Genomic DNA, 22154 nt, shown 5'->3' with positions numbered 1-22154 from the left:
CACCAAGACTCTTTTCCCTCCGTGGGATGTAGTTTTGATGATGAAGATGGTGGTGGTGGTGGTGGTGGTGGTAAGGATAACGATGATAAGTGTTGTGGCTTGGTAATATTGTTGTCCTTAAAGATGTTCTATGCTGATGTGTAACTGTTGTTGTTTGTCTGTTGTTGATCCAGATTGACATCAGAGGAGGCAAAACTCAAATCCACTCTGCAGAAGAAGGTTCAGGATCTGATTGAGGGCGTCCCAAATCAGGGAGACCCCAGACCCCTCCATGAGATCTACACAGAGCTCTATATCACAGAGGGGGGCAGAGGAGAGGTCAATGATGAACATGAGGTCAAACAGATAGAGAAATCATCCTGGAGGGAAGCAGCACAAGGCAGTCCAATCAAATGCAGTGACCTATTTAAACAGAAGGTGGAAGGTGACAGCAGGAGAGATAGGTTGGTAGACTCTAAACGCAGACCCATCACAAGAGTTCTGACAAAGGGAGTGGCTGGCATTGGAAAAACAGTCTCTGTGCAGAAGTTCATTCTAGACTGGGCTAAAGAAGAAGCCAATCAAGATGTCCGTTTCGTATTTCCTCTCCCTTTCCGAGAGCTTAATCTGATGAAGGCGAAAAAACTCAGTCTGGTAGAGCTTATTCAGCATTTTTTACCTGATGTTAAAGTTCCAAGGATCTTCACCGGTTCAGACCACAGAGTTATGTTCATCTTTGATGGTCTGGATGAGTGTCGACTTCCTCTAGATTTTGACTCCAACCCAAGGTGTTGTGATGTGACAGAGCCAGCCTCAGTGGACGTGCTACTGACAAACCTCATCAAGGGGAATCTGCTACCCTCTGCTCTCCTCTGGGTCACCACCCGACCAGCAGCAGCCAATCAGATCCCTCCTAGGTACGTGGACCGTGAGACAGAAATAAGGGGATTCAATAACCCAGAGAAAGAAGAGTACTTCAGGAAGAGAATCAGTGATGAGAACCTGGCCAGCAGAACCATCACACACCTGAAGTCAGCCAGGAGCCTCTACATCATGTGCCACATTCCAGTCTTCTGCTGGATTGCTGCTACTGTTGTAGAGAAACTGTTGAGTGAAACTGGGAGAGGAAAGATCCCCAGGACTCTGACTGAAATGTACACACACTTCCTGATCGTTCAGACAAGCACCAAAAAAGAAAAGTACACAGAGAGAACAGAGACAGACGAAGAGTTGATTTTCAAACTGGGGAAACTGGCTTTCCAACAGCTAGAGAAGGGCAATCTGATCTTCTATGAGGAAGAACTGAGAGAGTGTGGCATTGATGTCTCAGAAGCATCAGTGTACTCAGGAGTGTGTACTCAGATCTTCAGAGAGGAGGCAGGGCTATGCCCGGGGAAGGTGTTCAGCTTTGTGCATCTGAGCATCCAGGAGTTTCTTGCAGCTTTATATGTGTTCCTCTACTTCAGCAGAGAGAGAAACATGTCTGACCAACAGCAAACCTCTCAGCTCTCTGCTCTGTTCAGAGCTGCAACACTTCATGACCTACACAAGACTGCAGTGGATCTGGCCTTAGAGAGTAAGAATGGACATCTGGACCTTTTCCTCCGCTTCCTTCTGGGCCTCTCACTTGAGTCCAATCAGAATCTCTTAAGACACTTACTGCCACAGACAAGAAGCCAATTACAGAGCTCAGAGCAAACAGTCCAGTATGTTAAACAGAAGGTCAGAGATCAGGAGACGCCAGACAGAAGGATCAACCTGTTCTACTGTCTGAATGAGCTGAATCACCATGCTGTAGTGGAGGTCATTGACAGGAGCTCAGGAAAACTGAATGTAGACGTGCTCTTACCAGGAGAGTGGGAGACTGGGAGATTGACTTTTAAGATTTCAGAAGAGCAGCTAGATGAGTTTGATCTGCAGAAGTACATAAAAACACCAGAGGAAGATCTGACTGAACTCCTCAGTCAAGAAGATGTTCTTCAGAGGCTGGTGCCAGTGGTCACATCAGCTTTGTAAGTAAACCGGTAATCTGTGACTGTGTGTGTGTTTATATGTGAGTGTGTGTGTGTGTGTTTGGGTGGGGGGAGGGGTTTGCTGTGATGCATGAAGTAAAGTGTGTGTGTGAGTGAATGTGTGTGTGGCATCCTATGTGAAATATGGAGTGTGTGTGTGTGTGTCTGAACACTATGACAGATGACATCCAAGTGTGTTTCTCACCATTTCATGTGTGCTGGAGTAAGGTGTGTGTGTGTTTTTTGTGTGTGTGTGTGTGTGGTGCACTACACTACATTGCACTATACTATTCTGATACATATCACACTACACTTTGCTGATACATCATATTACACTTCACTATGCTGATACATCATATTACACTACACTATGCTGAAACATCATATTACACTACACTAAACTATGCTGATACATCATATTACTCTACACTATGCTGATACATCATATTACACTACACTTTACTGATACATCATATTACACTACACTATGCTGATACATCGTATTACACTACACTATGCTGATACATCATATTACACTACACTATGCTGATACATCATATAACACTACACTACACTATGCTGATACATCATATTACACTACACTACACTATGCTGATACATCATATTACATTATACTACACTATGCTGATACACCATTATACGCTACACTACACTATGCTGATACATCATATTACACTACACTATGCTGATACATCACATTACACTACACTATGCTGATACACCATCATTATCCTTTATTTACTCTTGACTATTTAACCTCATATCCAGCCACGCTGCTAACTTCTTTGTTGGAGCACATGCAAGTTGTAAAGTAGCCATATGTTGTGAACATTCATTGACGTGATCTTTTCCTTTGCTATTTTCTAGTGATGCTCCGATTGATCGGCAACCGATCATGATCGGCAGATATTGGTAAAAATTGCTTGATCTGTGATCAGTGAATCAAAAAAGCAGATCACCTGACGTAAATGAATTGCGCGACTTTTCAACCTGCGTGTCAAACGGTCAAGCAAAATGAGTTCTCCCATCTGGATTTTTTTTAAAGTGTCTGACAAAGACGTCAAGTTTGCCATTTGTAATGAATGTCGCTCTGATATCCCTCGAGGGGGAACCCACCAACGAACTTTTAACAAATATGATTAGGCATCTTAGAACACGCCATACAACGCAATATTCAGAGTATGAAAAAATAAATGAGCCAAAGCTAGTGACGATCTCATCCCCATCCCTCAGCCAGCCTACAGTAATGATGCTTTTAAATTACGTGTACCGTACAGCAGAGATAGTAAGAGGTGGAAAGTCATCACTCTCAAAATTATGGAGTTGATTTGCCTCGACGAACAACCTCTATCCGTTGTGGAGGATAAAGGGTTCCATCGCCTGCTAACCTGCCTAGATCCACGGTACGACCCCCCAGGGAGAAAATATTTATCTGATTTATCTGCATTTTTTAGGTCTCAAAAAGAGGACATGTCCGAAAAAGAGTACGTCTGGTCACCCTACCATATAACAGAAAAACAGTATTTCATGAAGCAGAAAACAAGGAATTACGAAATTGCCTCTAAAAATATCCTCGTGAAGTCAATCGGTGTAAAATAAACGTGTTATTATTGCATTTCTAGTGAGAAATCAATGTCAAAATTTAACAATATAACAGGAAAACAGTATTTCATGAAGCAGAAAATACGTTATTACAAACATTTTGGTACCATTCATTTAATAGGAAGCGCTCAATCCAATATGGCGTACAAAGACGGATTGAGCGCTTCAGTGTTCAGAGTTTTGTATATATATTCAGACTTTGTTTTGTATATATATTCAGACTTCGTTTTTTATATATATTCAGACTTCGTTTTGTATATACTGTATATTCAGAGTTTTGTATATATATTCAGAGTTTTGTATATATATTTTCAGACTTTTGTATATATATATTCAGACTTGTGTATATATATATTCAGACTTTTGTATAAATATTCAGACTTTTGTATATATATTCAGACTTTTGTATATATATTCAGACTTTTGTATATATATATTCAAATGTTAATTTCCTGAACGGCATGCCATACATAGGTTATATATATATATATATATATTATGGCATGCCGTTCAGGAAATTAACATTTGAATATATATATACAAAAGTCTGAATATATATACAAGACTTTTGTATATATATATTCAAATGTTAATTTCCTGAACGGCATGCCATACATAGGTTATATATATATATATATATATATATATATATATATATATATATATATATATATATATATATATATATATATATATATATATATATATATTATGGCATGCCGTTCAGGAAATTAACATTTGAATATATATATACAAAAGTCTGAATATATATACAAAAGTCTGAATATATATACAAAACTCTGAATATATATACAAAAGACTGGATATATATATACAAAAGTCTGAATATATATACAAAACTCTGAATATATATGCAAAAGTCTGAATATATATACAAAAGTCTGAATATATATACAAAACTCTGAATATATATATACAAAAGTCTGAATATATATACAAAACTCTGAATATATATACAAAACTCTGAATATATATACAAAACGAAGTCTGAATATATATACAAAACGAAGTCTGAATATATATACAAAACTCTGAACTCTGAAGCGCTCAATCCGTCTTTGTCCGCCATATTGGATTGAGCGTTTCCTATTAAATGAATGGTACCAAAATGTTTATAATTACTTATTTTCTGCTTCATGAAATACTGTTTTTCTGTTATATTGTTCAATTTTGACATTGATTTCTCACTAGAAATGCAATAATAACACGTTTATTTTACACCGTTTGACTTCACCAAGGATATTTTTAGAGGCAATTTCTCCATTCACTTGACTGGGGTCTTGTCAAAACCTTCGTACTTCCTTGTTTTCTGCTTCATGAAATACTGTTTTTCTGTTATATGGCTAAAATTGATTAAACATTGATTTCTCGCTAAAAAGGCAATAATAATAACACGTTCATTTTGCATCGTTTGACTTAACGAAGGACATTTTTACGTTTAAATGGGATAGCCTACATCGTATCCTCTCGTCACATGATCAAATAGGGACTTGACATTGGACAAAAAATGATTACCCAGAAATCCTCATTGCATATACCAATGAAAATAAGACATTATTCATTGAATTGAATAGGTTTTTTTTAATAGTTTCCATAGTTTATGTAGGATAAGCATATAATTGTGTTATAGATTGCCACTGACCATTTCCCTTCTACAAAATAATACTCACCATGACCTAGATAGGTGGGCCATTCCAAGGGTATAAATAACGTAAGGTACTTTTTCGTAATACAACTAGCCATTGGTAGCGGGTGTGTTTCCAGAAAATTGTCTACCCTTACATACTCGCAGATATGACATTTTGTGAAGCACCCGACGAGGCAAAATCCCGGACGATTTGGGAACCCCTGCCGGAACGCATTTTTTAGGTCTCAAAAAGAGGATATGTCCGAAAAAGAGCACGTCTGGTCACCCTACCATATGAACAGAAAAACAGTATTTCATGAAGCAGAAAACAAGGAATTACGAAGGTTTCGACAAGACCCCAGTCAAATCAATGGGGAACCTGCCTCTAAAAATATCCTTCGTGAAGTCAAACGGTGTAAAATAAACGTGTTATTATTGCATTTCTAGTGAGAAATCAATGTCAAAATTGAACAATATAACAGAAAAACAGAGTTTCATGAAGCAGAAAATACGTAATCACAAACATTTTGGTACCATTGATTTAATCAGCGCTCAATCCAATATGGCGGACAAAGACGGATTGAGCGCTTCAGAGTTCAGAGTTTTGTATATATATTCAGACTTCGTTTTGTATATATATTCAGACTTTGTTTTTTATATATATATTCAGACTTCGTTTTGTATATATATTAAGACTTTTGTATATATATTCAGAGTTTTTTATATATATTCAGACTTTTGTATATATATTCAGACTTTGTATATATATATTCAGAGTTTTGTATATATATTCAGACTTTTGTATATATATTCAGAGTTTTGTATATATATTCAGACTTTTGTATATATATATCCAGACTTTTGTATATATATTCAGAGTTTTGTATATATATTCAGACTTTTGTATATATATTCAGAGTTTTGTATATATATTCAGACTTTTGTATATATATTCAGACTTTTGTATTTATTCAAATGTAAATTTCCTGAACGGCATGCCATAATATATATATATATATTTAATGACTCAGTGCAATGATACAGAAGACTAAGGTAAACAAACACTTGCTGCTTTCTGTATTTGTATAGCAGTAAAATATTGCCTATACCTCAAAGTATGAATACCATAATATTTCAATAGTGTCATTCTAATACACATATAGTAATATAAAATGTAATATAATAATTTAATATAAATATACATAAATACCATAGTATAATATAATGACTCATACTGTATATTTATATATGTAACATCATTTGACAATAAAAGGTAATTTCACAAACAAACACTTTTAATACAGAAGTCTCATTCTAATACACATATAGTAATATCAAATATAATATAATAATTTAATATAAATATAAATATATATATATATATATATATATGTACATATATATTTATTTGTACATATAAGCTTAAACCCTTTAAAAAGTTCTGGGCCACATCCTGACTGATGGCAACCCATTCTTGCATAATCAATGCTTGGAGTTTGTCAGAAAATAGCTTTTTTTTTGTTTGTCCACCCGCCTCTTGAGGATTGACCACAAGTTCTCAATGGGATTAAGGTCTGGGGAGTTTCCTGGCCAATGGACTCAAAATATCAATGTTTTGTTCCCCGAGCCACTTAGTTATCACTTTTGCCTTATGGCAAGGTGCTCCATCATGCTAGAAAAGGCATTGTTCATCACCAAACTGTTCCTGGATGGTTGGGAGAAGTTGCTCTCGGAGGATGCTCAGGGATGGAACTAAACCATCAGTCTTCAGTTTCCCAACGCATCTCCAAAAAGTAGGTGCATCACTAACGATTCGTCACGCTTTGCTGAAAATGTTTTTGTGTGTATGTGTGTGTGTGTGTGTGTGTGTGTGTGTGTGTGTGTATTACACTGTGCGATATGGACACCGCTTCAAGTTGTTTTAAAGTTCTTTGTTCTTTTATTTTAGGAAGCGGCAACCAGGACTGGTATTTGTATTAGAATGACACTTTTGAAATATTATGGTATTCATACTTTGAGGTATAGGCAATATTTTACTGCTATACAAATACAGAAAGCAGCAAGTGTTTGTTTACCTTAGTCAGTCATTATATATATATATATATCCTATGGTATTCATATTACAGTTAAACTAAATATATTGAGATAGCCTATGTATATTTTTCTGCTATAGCAATACCCTGTAAGCAAAATTACGTCCCCTCGACGTCCTGTAATGATCTCTCTGAACGTTCTAAAAAAGTAAATGTGTATGGTTCCCTTGACAACTCAAGGACGTTTTGCACGACGTTCCAAGACCGTCCCGAGGACGTTGCGGTGACAACTGGGAAACGTTTTCTATAGGTCCTGGAGACGTTATGCAGGACGTTGCAAGCACGTCCCGAGGGCATTGTGGTTACGTCTGGGGAAAGTGTTTCTATAGGTCCTGGGGACGTTCTGCAGGAAGTTGCAAGAACATCCTAAGGGCATTGTGGTGACTTCTGGGAAACGTGTTTTAGACGGCCTTTGGAGGTTATTCAAGGACGCACCGCGGACGTAGCAGGGACGACCGTTTTTGCTGAGTAACAATAGATCGCGAAGCCGTCATTGTGCTTACAGGGTGCACACACACACAAATTCAAGTTCATTTATATTACACATTTCATATGATATACATAGACACACACACAGACACACACACGCTTACAAACTTGATTGCGAGGCATGGGAATCGAACCGTTAAACTTCCTATTACTAAACCACTTCGCTACCTACTGTATTAACACTGACTGATTACTATTTTGTCACTTTAACACGTTTATCACAGTGTGAGACAGCCAACAAACTTAGTCATTTTTTCCGAGGGTTTGAGGAAAAGCATATTGTAGCGATCTCAGTCACTACGCATTGAGGGTTTTCCCTAATTATTCCTTTTTTAATTAACATCCATGGCACGTCACGGACGTGCGGGCAGGGAGGCAGAATAACTAGCCAACCTAAGAATGATGAAATAAAATAAATATGAATGCTTCTCTACTGATCTGTTGTATAAATGTAATGTCTGCATGATTCCAATACAATGCATACATAGGAAGGTCTATCAAGTGTCTAGCTTTAACATTGAGCTTTCCGCAGCCCTTCAAAGATGCTGCAACAGAACGTAGAGCTCACCGGTCAAATTGTCTGATTGGAATTTCTTAAAAATCCCGTCTCGCAAACACAATCTGGATTTGACAACAATCCTTGTATTTAGGCCTTTAAAGCAAACGTGCACTGCCCTTATTATGTTTTAAAGGAACATGCTAATCTGCCGTTAGAAAGTTATTTAACAACACGCATATGCTGCATTTTAAATAAAGCGCAAACCCTCGGTTTCAAACGAGGAGCGAACTGAGTGACAAGGATCCAACATGGCCAAGCAGACTAGCCTTAAAAGCTTTTTTTCAGAGGCCAAACACAACTGATGAGGGTTAACCGTCTGACGAGGATGAACCTGTAATACCTGCAGTGTTGCGTCTGCACGCGTTTCATTTTATTACACTGTCTATGCCCGTGCGTGAGCGCGCCGAAGTTGGAACAATTCTAGCGAACTGAGTGACAAGGATCCAACATGGCCAAGCAGACCGGCCTTAAAAGCTTTTTTTCAGAGGCCAAACACAACTGATGAGGGTTAACCGTCTGACGAGGATGAACCTGTAATACCTGCAGTGTTGCGTCTGCACGCGTTTCATTTTATTACACTGTCTATGCCCGTGCATGAGCGCGCCGAAGTTGGAACAATTCTAGCTCGCACTCGCAGCATATTGAAAATTGGAGCTGTGAACTTAGTTCAAAATTTTTAATTATGGACAATGTACTGAACTAGTTCATGTAGAAAGTGAACTTTCCAAACACTGAATAGCCTACCTGAAGCCCTAGATGTTCGAACAGCTTCACCAGAGAAAAAAGCCGAAATGTCAGGCGTTTATGCCGTTATGGAGTGACAAGTTCTCTTGGCTAAGGTGCGAGGTAATTGATAGTCACAGTAAAATGTTCTGTTAGCACTGCGAAAAGGCGACGCAAAGGATTCACAAGAGGGTCGAATAGTTTTAGAATCTCTGCTCTCATTGAACAGAGCAATGACCATGTTGCGGCGTTCATTTTATCGCCACAAAGGCCACTTATTGACGCGCATCAGACATTAATGTTTTTGTTTCCCATTGTAAACTTAGGAAAATGAACATGTTGCATTCTAAACTACCTGATTATGTTATTATTCAAGCCACGCAGGCCGTCAGTTTTCTTCAATAGGCTAATTTAGAAGCAGAAATAGATATTTGGCCGGCTTGTCATTAAAATGTCGGGCAAATGAAAAAAAAAATCTCTAGCGGAACCTCTGGTTCAGAGAGGAGTCAAGGGGACGTTTTGGAAGGACCGAATGCGAACGTCCCGCAGAGGACCACAGGTAAAGGTTACGGGGACGTTTTTAAATAACGTCCTGGGGACGTATGCTGAGAGACCAAATAAGAACGTTCCCTAAAAGTCCGTTTTAAGGCTCATGCGAACGTCCCGCAGTGGACCACAGGTAAAGGTATGGGGACGTTTTAAAAGGACGTCCTGGGGACGTGTGCTGAGTGACCAAATTATAACGTTCCCTAAAAGTCCGTTTTAAGGCTCATGCGAACGTCCCGCAGTGGACCACAGGTTAAGGTTACAGGGACGTTTTTAAAGAACGTCCTGGGGACGTGTGCTGACAGACCAAATTATAAGGTTCCCTAATAGTCCGTTTTAAGGCTTGTGCGAACGTCACGCATAGGACCTACATGTAAAGGTTACGGGGACGTTTAAAAGGACGTCCTGGGGACGTGAGCTGACAGAACAAATTATAAGGTTCCCTAAAAATCCGATTTAAGGCTCATGCGAACGTCACAGAAGGACCAAACGTAGACTTGCTACGAACGTCAAAAACGTTCTGGTAACGTCCTCTAGCGAACGTTGTGGCGGGGACCAATTGGGGACGATTGGGGACATTGCGAATGTCCTGTTAACGTCCTGGGGACGTTCCCTGTTTGCGGGGTATAGAGCAGCAGGTGTTTTGATGCTTGTTTACCATTGTCTTTTTGAACTGGTTCTTTTTTAATTTACTGTTTATTGTTGAATAACTATAAAAAACGTACTGACTGCCAGTTTCTCACTGTTTGATTTGAAGGCTATTTCTCTCAATTATGGTCAAAACAGTACCTAAAGAAGCACTGTTCCGGTAGTTCAGTTATCCACTCAGTATTTTCAAGATGCACGAGCTGTGGGTGCAAGACTGTAGATTAAGTAGTAGCGAGCATTCAAAGTAACATGGAGACAAATCTTTTAGGGGATACTTCACGTAGATCATAAACCCTTGAATATAGAAATGACTCCGTGAAATCGGTTGCGAGGTGGAAAAGGTTATCGTGATTTTTGTTCAGAAAAACCCCCAGCTGCTCCCGGCAACTTGCGTTTGTGACCGGCGCAAATGACGTCACTGACCCCTCTCCCAAAATGGCCGCGACAATTTTCGCCGCGGCAATGGGCTGAAGGCGTCTACCTATATATGTCTATGGGAAGGACACCCAGTGCTTAAGTAGGAAGTAGTGAAGAGCCCAGTGAAGAGGAAATGGTTAGAGTTAGCTGCTCTAGAGTGATCGTCGTCCTCTAGAGGACTGGCGACCTTGCACGGACGTGACAATATCATTGTCACCTTGTGTTCACAGTGAACTTTAAACAAATGTTTGACACCGAAATACAACATTTTCTTATCTGTAGCAAGAAGATGTAACGAGAATAGTACCATTCAATGAACATAAACATTTACACCAAATACACAAGTTTCTGATGTTATTGAACATCGAAACATCAAAAATAGACCAAAGCTAGATTGCCTGCCATTATCTGAATGCAGCTTATATTCACCCCTACTCCTCCTCCCAGGAGCTAACCATTACTTTAAATCAATTATCTAAAACAGACACATTCCTTCACTGTATTAAAACGAAATCATTCTCCAACGTCTTTCTGCACTATTTAAAGTGACGGCGCAGACTGTTCCAACTGAGAAGGGTGATTTCTTCCGTAGGGAATACGGACATTATATCTGGCTGTCAAAAGGCTAATTTGTATAGTTGTGCATGTGAAGATGACGACTATGAAATATTGTATGTATGATACATGCTTAAGAGTGAAGGAATGTGTCTGTTTAGATAATTAAACAGACAAATCTTACAAATCTAAGGTTGCAGCTCATCAGAATTACTATCACGATCCTGGTGTCATTTATGTCCCTTGCCCTCTGAGTGTGTGAGCTGTGACTTTGAAGTGCCTGTCTGTGTCCTACCCAAAAGAAGAACTGTCCTCAGATTTCATGTGAAACACCACTATAATATAACTCTATTTTATATCTGAAGTTAGTTGCGGTGGCATGATTTAACAAAGGACTCGATGAAATGCTAGTCTGATGGGTAGAGTGTCGGTTTATTCTCCGTTTTCTATGCAACAGACCTGAAGCACACACAACACACTACGATGGAGAGAGTGAAGGAGGGATGGTTAGGAGATGTTGAACATAGTATGTTAGCATTAGTAAGGGTGTGTGTATGTTTGTGTAAACGTGTGCGTGCGTGAGTGTTGTATAGGTCTGTCTGTCTGTTTGTGTGTTGTGTATGTACAGGTGCAGTGTCCTCTGTGTTGTGAAGTCTGGTATGTGTGGAGAACCCTGTGATGGGTCAAGTGTGATGCCTGTGTGTATTTGTTGTGCGTGCGTACCACACATTTAGTTTGTTTGTGTTTGTGTATGCAGTGTCCTCTGTGGAGTGAAGTCTCTGAGTGAGAACCCTGTGATGGGTCAAGTGTATGTCTGTGTGTGTGTGTGTGTGTGTGTGTGTATGCTTGTGTATATTTTGGTCACCCTGCAGTGAATGTGTTGGTGTGTTTTCTGAGGTACTGTGTGTGTGTGTGTGATACAGTGTAATGAGTGAGTAAAAAGGGGTGTGTGCCTGTCCTAGTGTGTGTGTGTGTGTGTGTGTGTGTGTGTGTGTATGTGTGTGATCCAGGGTAATTACCAAGGGCGTAGGTTTGGTCTCAGCATTGGTAGGGACACTGCCCGGCAGACCCCCTCACCATAAATTGAAAAATGTAGTTGATGTTATATTTAACAGGCAAACTTTATTAGAATATATTAACATTTGTGTACTAACTTGTGGAACTTGGAACTGATTTAAACATAATAAGAATAATAAACCCTTAGTTTAAATAAAAAACTAAACGTTCTCCACATTTCTTGACATCACATGTTTTTGTTGTCCTTTTTGGATATCCCAAACATGAGTAAGACCTCATCTCAAGCCCTGATGGTCCAGCTGCTTCTTCCTCAACCTGCACTGGATTTCTTAGTTTCCTGAATGCATTTCAAAATATTGCCTTAATGAACAAAATGACCAAATGATAAGTACATGCAGTGCATTTGTTTGTTCTGAAATTAATTTGTATTTTGTAATATGTGGGTAAATGGTTAAGGTTTTATGGAGCTGTACTAAACCTACATCATCTGGATTGCAGTGCAATGAAATAATGTAGTCATGAATTATATGCTACATACATTTGGGCATCCCAATTAATGCACCTTTTTACTACCTTCAATAACATGTATTCTCAAAATAGCCAGTGTGATTGATTACATTCATGGGTAAAATTGTCTAAACAGGGTAGGGTAGCTTATCCTTCTGGCTTCAACAAGACGAGATGTAATGCAAGCTAAAGTTTCATGCCCTACACACTAACAACTTTCAAAACATCTTTCCATTGTACAATGGGTGGCGATTTAGGGTTAGCAGCTTCGCAATGTGGGTAGTTTTCCGACTAGCTAACTAACAGTGACCAGCCCTCTGTTCCGTTTTCCCTACCTACCGTACCTACCATCCTTAGTGTGAGTATGTAGGGTGTTCCGTTTTCCGATTTCCCATTTCCGCGTCGAAAAGAAGTATACCCAAAGGACCCGTATCTGTACTCATAACGGTCAAAACGCTGAGTGTGGAAGCAGGGTACACTGTCCATTCTCAACGGCCGCCATCTTGTCAACGTAGCGGAAGAGGCGGACCCAGGCAGAGCCGCTCAGCTCGAAAAAGACAAACGCGGGGCTTGTCGCGATCGTAATTTCCGGTAAGTGCACCACGGAGTATTAGATTTGGAGCAGCACTCACCTGCTGAGAATCTGCGTACCTAGTGAGTGTGTACTGTGTACTGCGTATAAGTATAGGTACGGTAGGTACGGTAGGTAGGGAAAATGGAACAGAGGGCTGGGCTTTTTGATAGCTCTATGGGTGGAAAAAAACTTCTGCCATCTCTTTAGGTGGCTTTTCAGAGCACAAAAGGGTCAAAATATCAATGCTGAGACCAAACGAAATACTGATATGAGGCGTTATTATTTCCTGGCGAATTTAGTAGCTTACCGTACCTACTAGCAGCACTCTTTCAGGATTCACGTAGTGTTTCTGACTGCCACTTCAGCCAATTAAATGACAGCATCTTGTCTCACAGGCGCATTGGAAAACTTAGAAATGTATTTCTAACTCTTCTGGGCGACGAACATTGTATTGATAATAATACAAATGAGTTTGCAAATATATTGTGCAAAATAATTTTCTCAAATTAACAAAATATTGGTAGGGACTTTTTTGTCTTTCCCAAACTTTGGTCGTGACTAGTCCCTACCAACCCTATGCAAACCTACGCCCTTGGTAATTACTGAGTTACTGTCTGTGTAGGTTTGGGTCACTCTGCAATTAGAGTGTGTGTGTGATACGGAGTAATGAGTGAAGAACGGGGTGTGTGTGCATGTAGTGTGTGTGTGTGTGTGTGTGTGTGTGGGCCTCATTTATAAAACTTACTTATGCTTGATTTGATCTTAGAGTATGCGTGCGATCAAATCCACGGTCAAGTACAGATTTATAAGAAACGTCTTAGACGTGGAAAAGGATCTCTACGTTTGGTTCTGGTTCACGTAAATACATTTCCTTATGGCAATACTGGAGTACTGCAGGAATTCAGAACTCTCAGAGCGCGTCACGCAGTTTCATCATCATCATTATGGTCTGCACCACCGTCACCATTAGGGCTAATGGTAAAAGGCCAAATTAATGTTTCGCTTAATAAAATCAATTAAACTATTAGAATAATTCACACATGAATGAAATGCACGTCTAATATGTATTCCGTTTTAATTTCACAAGTGTAAAACATTTCACTCAATATATAGCCTTTAACTGTCTAAGGTCTATATCCCCCGTACGGGATATTTTTATTTTTTTGTCAAAAAAAATGTAAAGCTCCGCGAGTTTTCGTCTTAGAGACATAAAAAGAACAACCACGGAAACATTGAACCCTTTTCTTTTATAATATATACAGTTCAAAATTTTTAAATAAATAAGCACTTTGTCAGGGGAATAGAACTGATGTGTTGCACTTTCTAGTATCTGAGTGGGGTTTCTGCTGCTAAGGACCCACCCATTAGCAAATGACAGCTATTCATATGATAAGGAGATGGTGATTCAGTGATCTCCATTGGGTCATGATGTGGCAAGATTCACTCCAGGGGGTTTGGGCCACAAAGACATTCTAGGGCCATTAGGATATGGCCTTTGTCTTTGCGAGAGGTGTCACAGGTTTGTTCACACCAACTCATCAATATGCATTTGTAGGGGCACAGATTTAGGAATGGTACAGGACACTCTGAAATTATAAATATGTGGTAGTGAAACAAGACATACTTTCTGAATGCTAAACTAACATGTGTTTAGCCAACACCTATGTTTACAAGGCTCAGAAATAAAAAGTCTTGTGAATAAATCTTTACAATGTGTTTATGTACAAAGTCTGAGCACCTCTGAAACAAGGCTTTTCCAAGGGTATGTTTACATTTGATTTAAATTAAACTTTTTTTTTACTACATTCCTTTTACTTACATGATATTATTGCTGAGGTCGTCAAGAATAGAATCATATATTCCATTTGTGCATCAATGTTTTAAGTTAAGCAAAATGTACAAAAACATCAAGGCATGTCAGACAACTTAGAAAAGTCTAAAAGGCCTTGGACCTTAGAGTGTTAAAAAGTCTATTAGTGGCTTAGTTTTCAGTGGGAGATATGGCTGCATTGGCGTTGTTAGAGGATATTGCCAGCTGCGATGTGTGAGCTACAGTGTGTTGCACATCTGTTGTGTGAGTGTATGTTGTGCCCTCTGTGGAGTGAAGTTTGGTGTGCGTCTTTGGAGATTCCTGTGATTGGTCAAGTGTTGTGTGTGTGTGTGTTTGGGTCACCCTGCAGTGAGTGTCTGTGTTGGTGTGGGTGATACAGTGTAATAAGTGAGGAATGGGTGTGTGTGTTTGTATTAGTAAGGGGACTGTACATGTGTGTTGCCTGTACTGGTCAATGTGTGTTGTGTACAGTGTCCTCTGTGGAGTGGCATGTGTGGCAAGACTGGCATGTGTGGGGAGCCCCTTTGATGGGTCTAGTGCAGGGGTCTTCAACGTTTTTCAGGCCAGGGACCCCCAAACTGATGGCGAGATAAGCAGGGACCCCCTACTATATAAATTTGTTTATAATATACTGGGCCTAGTGCCAAATAAACATAGCTACCCTGTTATTGTGTATTCAATACTAAGCTATTCAAATAATACAAAGGTTAATATATTCATTAACATTTTTATTTTTTAACATTGAATTTAACCTAGCATTTTTGAACAAAGAATTTAACAACAAAAAACCAATCACACCGCTAGCAAGTTGTTAAGATTGTAGGTAGTAACATGCTTAGTAGCTAGGGGGCTCATACACCTCGCAAATCCTCTCAGACTTATTTTTCAGTTACAATTAAAGTTTTTTGACCTTGTACAGTGTCTATTTCTCTTTATTTATTTTTTAAAATCTAAGCAAAAAAATGTCAAACTAACAATTTATAGGTACAAACAAGACCAGCTATGGAGTTTGGTCCGCCATCTTTTATTTTTGATCTTCGCGCTCTTTAGACTTGAGCAGAAACGCGATCTGATTGGCTAATGCCTGTCCTGTCGTATTTGCATGAAAGGTGCTGTGAGTGATCCGGTGCCCAGCTTGAGAGAGCTTTTTTTTTTTTTTTTTTTAGAAATATTAAAAAAAATTGTTTTATCAACCAAAGATTTCGCGACCCCCCTGCAGTACCTCCGCGGACCCCCTGTTGAAGACCCCTGGTCTAGTGTGTGTGTGTGTGTGTGTGTATTTTTGTCGCCCTGCAGTGAGTGTGTGTGAGAGAGGGGTGTGTGTGTGTGTTTGTGGGTGTGTTTGTGTCACCCTGCAGTGGGGGTTTGTGGGTGTGTGTGACATACAGGGAAATTACTGAGGTAGGGTGTGTGTCTCTCTCCGTGTGTGTGTTTGGTTCCAACTGCAATGAGTGTGTGTGTGTCTTACTGTGTGTCATACAATGTACGGAGTGAGGTACAGAGTCTGTATGTTTGTGTGTTTTGGTCGCTTATCAGTGAAATTGTGTCTTTGTGTGTGTGTGTGTGTGTGGCTCCCACTGCAATGACTGTGTTGCTGTGTGTCATACAATGTACTTAGTGAGGTACAGAGTGTGTATGTGTGTGGGTTTGTGGGTTTTGGTCGCCCATCAGTGAATTTGTGTTGGTGTGCAAGATGCAGTGCAAATTCTGAGGTACAGGGTGTGTGTGAGAGAGAACCAGGGTAATTAGTGAGGTACTTGTCTGTGTGTTTGGGTCACCCTGCAATGAGTGTGTGTGTGTGTATTTGTTGGTGCGTGTATGTGTGTTATACAGGCTAATGACTGAGGTACGCGGTCTGTGCTTGGGTCACCCTTCAATAAGTTTGTGTGTATTTCAGACTCATACCCTAGGCCTACTCACACTACAGTTAGGCTTTTATTCAACATGCACGCACGACACCGAGATATACAGTACTGTGCAAAAGTTTTAGGCAGGTGTGAAAAAATGCTGTAAACTAAGAATGCTTTCAAAATGGAAGTGTTAACAGTTTATTTTCATCAATTCTTCATAAATTAACAAAATCTAGTGAAGGAACAGAAGAAAATTCTAAATTAAATCAATATTTGGTGTGACCACCCTTTGCCTTCAAAATAGCATCAATTCTTCCAGATACACTTGCGCAGTTTTTGAAGGAACACGGCTGGTAAATTGTTCCAAACATCTTAGAGAACTAACCACAGATCTTCTGTGGATGTAGGCTTCCTAAAATTCTTCTGTCTCTTCATGTAAACCCAGACAGACTCGATGATGTAGAGATTAGGGCTCTGTGGGGGTCATACCATCACTTGCAGGACTTTCTGTTCTTCTTTAAGCTCAAGATAGTTGTTAATGACATTGGCTGTATGTTTGGGGTTATGTTCCTGCTGCAGAATACATTTGTTGCCAATCATACGCCTCCCTGATGGTATTGCATGATGGATTAGTATCTGCCTGTATTTCTCAGCATTGAGGACACCATTCATCCTGACCAAATCTCCAACTCCACTTGCAGAAATGCAGCCCCAAACTGGAAAGGAACCTCTACCATGCTTCACTGTTGCCTGCAGACTCTCATTATTGTACCTCTCTCCAGCCTCCAGCGAACAAACTGCCTTCTTCTACAGCCAAATATTTCTAATTTTGACTCATCAGTCCAGAGCACCTTCTGCCATGTTTCTGCACCCTAGTTTCTATGTTTACGTGCTTAGTTCAGTCACTTGGCCTTGTTTCCTTGTCGGGGTAGAGCTTTTTGGCTGCAACTCTTCCATGAAGACCACTTCTGGCCAGACTTCCCCGGACAGTAAATGTCTGTACCTGGGTACCACTGGTTTCTGCCAGTTCTGAGCTGATGCCACTGCTTGAAATCTTCCGATTTCGAAGGTAAATAAGCTTGATGTGTTTTTCATCAGCTGCATTAAGTTTCCTTGGCTGAACACTGCGTCTACGATCCTCAACGTCTTCTTCAAAAGAGCTGGAACTGCACATTTTGAAACCCCTGTCTGCTTTGAAATCTTTGTCTGGGAGAGACCCTGCTGATGCAGTATAACTACGTTGTGTCTTGTTGCTGTGCTCAGTCTTACCATGTAAATGGATAAAAAATAAACATTTATTGTTTACATTTTTCAAAGCATTCTTAGTTCATAGCATTTTTTCACACCTGCCTAAAACTTTTGCACAGTACTGTATTTCGTTGCTAACTGCACATAAAAACGTGTGAATAGCTATGGCTAGCAACTGTCACTACAAACATCTATTAGCAACTATGCTATAGCTGGTTTTTCACAGGTGGTTCTAGCTGTGCAGCTAACTCTAACAGCGCAATCGTAGTAGCTTTTCACATGATACTAGTGTAGAAATATCTGGTTTTTGACTGGAAGGGCAATATATTAACACGAAAGTCATAACAATGAATGACGATGTTCATTTTAATTCTAAACAGAGAAGCTTGATCCTCATCAAGTGTATCCTCCACTTAATTTGGTAGTGTTTATCCTCTGATCGGTTGTAAAAAAAGTATTTAACTTTTGGCGAAGTTTTCTTAATAATATAGCCCGTCTGATTTTCTTCCTTTTCTGCGCTCTGCTAAGATTTGTTAATTTTATTTCACCACGACACCAACCAGTCCAGGGTAGTGATACACATATTGATACACACAGTGAAGCACACTAACCCAGAGGAGTGAGCTGCTTTTGAGCGCCCGGGGAGCAGTGATTGGGGTTAGGTGCCTTGCTCAAGGGAACCTCAGGCGTGGATGTGGGCATGGGAGAGCAGTGCTCTACCACTTCCCCCGCCCACATTTTTCCTACTGGTCGGGGATCGAACCGGCCCACCCTCTGGTTACCAGCCTGAAACCCTAACCAGTAGGCCACAGCTTCCTGTGGTGGGTGTGTATGTGTGTTGTACAGTGTAATGACTGAGGTACAGTGTCTGTGCTTGGGTCACCCTTCAGTGAGTGTGTGTGTGTATTTGTTGGTGAGTGTGTGAGACAGTGAAATTACAGAGGTGTGTGTGTGTGTGTGTGTGTGTGTGTGTGTGTGTGTGTGTTTGTTTTTGGTCCTATTGCAATGAGTGTGTGTGTCTATTTGTTGGTGTGTGTATGTGTGTTATGTTGTCTAATGACTGAGGGTATGATGTGTATTTGTTGGTGGGTGTGTGAGAGTGAATTTACTAAGGTTCGCGTGTTCTCATGTGTGTATGTGTTTGGGTCCCACTGCAATGAGTGTGTCTGTGTGTTCATGTGTGTGATACAGTGTACTGAATGAAGTACAGTCTGTGTGTTTGAGTCACCCTGCAATGAGTGTGTGTTATACAGGGTAATGAGTGAGGAACACTGTGTGTGTGTGTGTGTGTGTCTGTGTGTGTGTGTCTGTGTGTGTGTGTGTGTGTGTTGTTCACTGTGTTGATAAAGTATGGTGTGTGAGTGTGTGAGAAAAGGCCAGAGCCGGCCATCTCACAATGTGGGATGTAGCCTGGTAGAATGGGGTTGCAGGCATGAACACACGGCGCAGGAGACAGTGGCTTCCATAAAAATAATGTATTGTAAAACCCCAAACATATAAACACAAAACTCAAGACTGTACTAGACAAGGTACACCTTTGTCCATACAGGTTTGTTCTAGTACCTTGTCCAAGCTCTAATAATCAGATGTGTCATTATGTTTCTCCCAGGCTGAAGCAGAGTTTCCTCACAGAGAAGAGCTGTGCTGCCTTAGCATCAGCTGCCAGATCACCCTCCTGCTGTTTGAAGCAGCTGGACCTATCTTGGAATGAGATTAATGATGCAGGAGTTCAACATCTCTCTGACCTCCTAAAGAATCCCCACTGCAACCTAGAGATACTAGAGTGAGTGTTAACATCAAACAACATACCTGTGTGTGTGTTTGTGGGGGGGGGGGGCACCCTGTGAATTGTATGTGGGGGGAGGGGTATATGGGGGTAGGTGAACTACGGTATGTGTGGCACATCTGTTGCGTATTTGTGTGAGTGTATGTGGTGACCTATGTGGAGTGAAGTTTGGTGTGTGTGTTTGGAGAATCCTGTAAGTGGTCAAGTGGTCTTTGTGTGTTTGGGTCACCCTGCAGTGAGTGTGTGTGTGATACAGTGTAATGAGTGAGTAACGGGGTGTGTTCCTGTACTGCTCTATGTGTGTGTGTGTGTGTGTTTGTGTGTGTGTGTGTGTGTGTGTGTGTAGTTCACTGTGTTGATGAAGTATGGTGTGTGAGTGTTATAATCAGATGTGTCATTATGTTTCACCCAGGCTGAAGCAGTGTTCCCTCACAGAGAAGAGCTGTGCTGCCTTAGCATCAGCTGCCAGATCACCCTCCTGCTGTTTGAAGCAGCTGGACCTATCTTGGAATGAGATTAATGATGATGGAGTTCAGCATCTCTCAGACCTCCTCAAGAATCCCCACTGCAAACTAGAGATACTACAGTGCGTGTTAACACACAAGAACATACCTCTGTGTGTGGAAGGGGGGGGGGGGGGCACCCTGTGGATTCTATGTGGGGGGAGGGGTAAATGGGGGTAGGTGAACTACGGTATGTGTGGCACATCTGTTGCGTATTTGTGTGAGTGTATGTGGTGACCCCTGTGGAGTGAAGTTTGGTGTGTGTGTTTGGAGAATCATGTAATTGGTCAAGTGGTCTGTGTGTGTTTGGGTCACCCTGCAGTGAGTGTGTGTGTGATACAGTGTAATGGGTGAGGAACGGGGTGTGTTCCTGTACTGCTCTATGTGTGTGTGTGTGTGTGACTGTGTGTGTGTGTGTGTGTGTGTGTGTGTGTGTGTGTGTGTGTGTGTTTGTGTCTCTGTTTGTGTGTGTCTGTATTGCTGAAGTATGGTGTGTGAGTGTAATAATCAGATGTGTCATTATGTTTCTCCCAGGCTGGATCATTGTTCCCTCACAAAGAAGAGCTGTGCTGCTTTAGCATCAGCTGCCAGATCAACCTCCTGCAGTTTGAAGCAGCTGGACCTATCTGTCAATAAGATTAGTGATGCAGGAGTTCAGCATCTCTCAGACCTCCTCAAGAATCCCCACTGCAAGCTAGAAAAACTAATGTGAGTGTTAACACACAACAACATACCTGTGTGTGTGTGTGTGGGGGGGGGCTCCCTGTGAATTTTATCAGGGTTCCCACGCTACCTGGAAACCATTGAAAACATGGAATTTATTTTTTCATTTTCCAGGTTTGGAAAAGTCATGGAAACTGAGCAAAAGTGAACACTTACATGGAAATTGAAACAGTTGTCCTGGAACATTTTATTGGATGATGTGTAAAATAGTAATAAAATAAAACTATTAAGCACAGAATTAAGATATGTTTACTTTACATTTGAATAACTTTATGAAGCTAGAAATGGATGATCCCATGTTGTAGAGCATGCTCCTGGCATCCTATCTGGTGAAAGCCTATTGGATGTTGAAACTTGATGCAGGCAACCTGGTGATATGGACTTTAAAAGTATAGTTTGAGATTGGTGGACTTCGGGGAAAAATAACCGAGAAACGTTACTCGCTATCCCAATAGAAGGGTCATATACATGCACACCCAGTAAACACCGAGCCTTGACATCTACAGTGAAACGTCTTATGCAAGTTTATCCTCAAATGAAAGTAGCTGTGTTTTAACTGTCGGGTAAACCTGGGTTTATCAACGTTAGTTAGTAAGCAGCAGGGCTGGAGCCTCCCCCCCCAAAAAGATTTTTTTAATGTATTAATTAATTTGATTTTGAGATCGTCAAATTCACACCTTGCAACCGGTATAGTGAACTTATTTAGTTTAATTTTTAGAGTTAGAATAAAATAGTCTTGAGTAGCACAGCATGAGAATGTTGTGGCAAGAGCACGGCTCTGTTTGTTTGTGTGTATTTGGGTTTCCCTGCAGTTAGTGTGTGT

At 40.4% G+C, this 22154-nt stretch overlaps 1 protein-coding gene across 1 annotated transcript in view; it reads left to right on the top strand.

Moving 5' to 3' along the window:
• LOC308378227 (NACHT, LRR and PYD domains-containing protein 1 homolog) overlaps positions 1–22154 on the top strand; it is a gene marked incomplete at both ends in the record, with an annotated part of 33559 nt that overhangs the window by 3388 nt on the left and 8017 nt on the right. Inside the window, 3 exons of the mRNA XM_080855087.1 lie at positions 174–1991; positions 20518–20691; positions 21143–21316. Of these exons, the coding sequence (XP_080711213.1) occupies positions 174–1991; positions 20518–20691; positions 21143–21316 (2166 nt within the window). The remainder of the gene's footprint in view (positions 1–173; positions 1992–20517; positions 20692–21142; positions 21317–22154) is intronic.

The sequence above is a fragment of the Sprattus sprattus genome (genome assembly GCF_963457725.1).
Source record: "Sprattus sprattus genome assembly, chromosome: 17".
In the NCBI taxonomy this organism is placed as follows: domain Eukaryota; kingdom Metazoa; phylum Chordata; class Actinopteri; order Clupeiformes; family Clupeidae; genus Sprattus; species Sprattus sprattus.
Note: the sequence above shows the minus strand (reverse complement) of the source record. Positions and strands in the feature narration are given on the sequence as shown.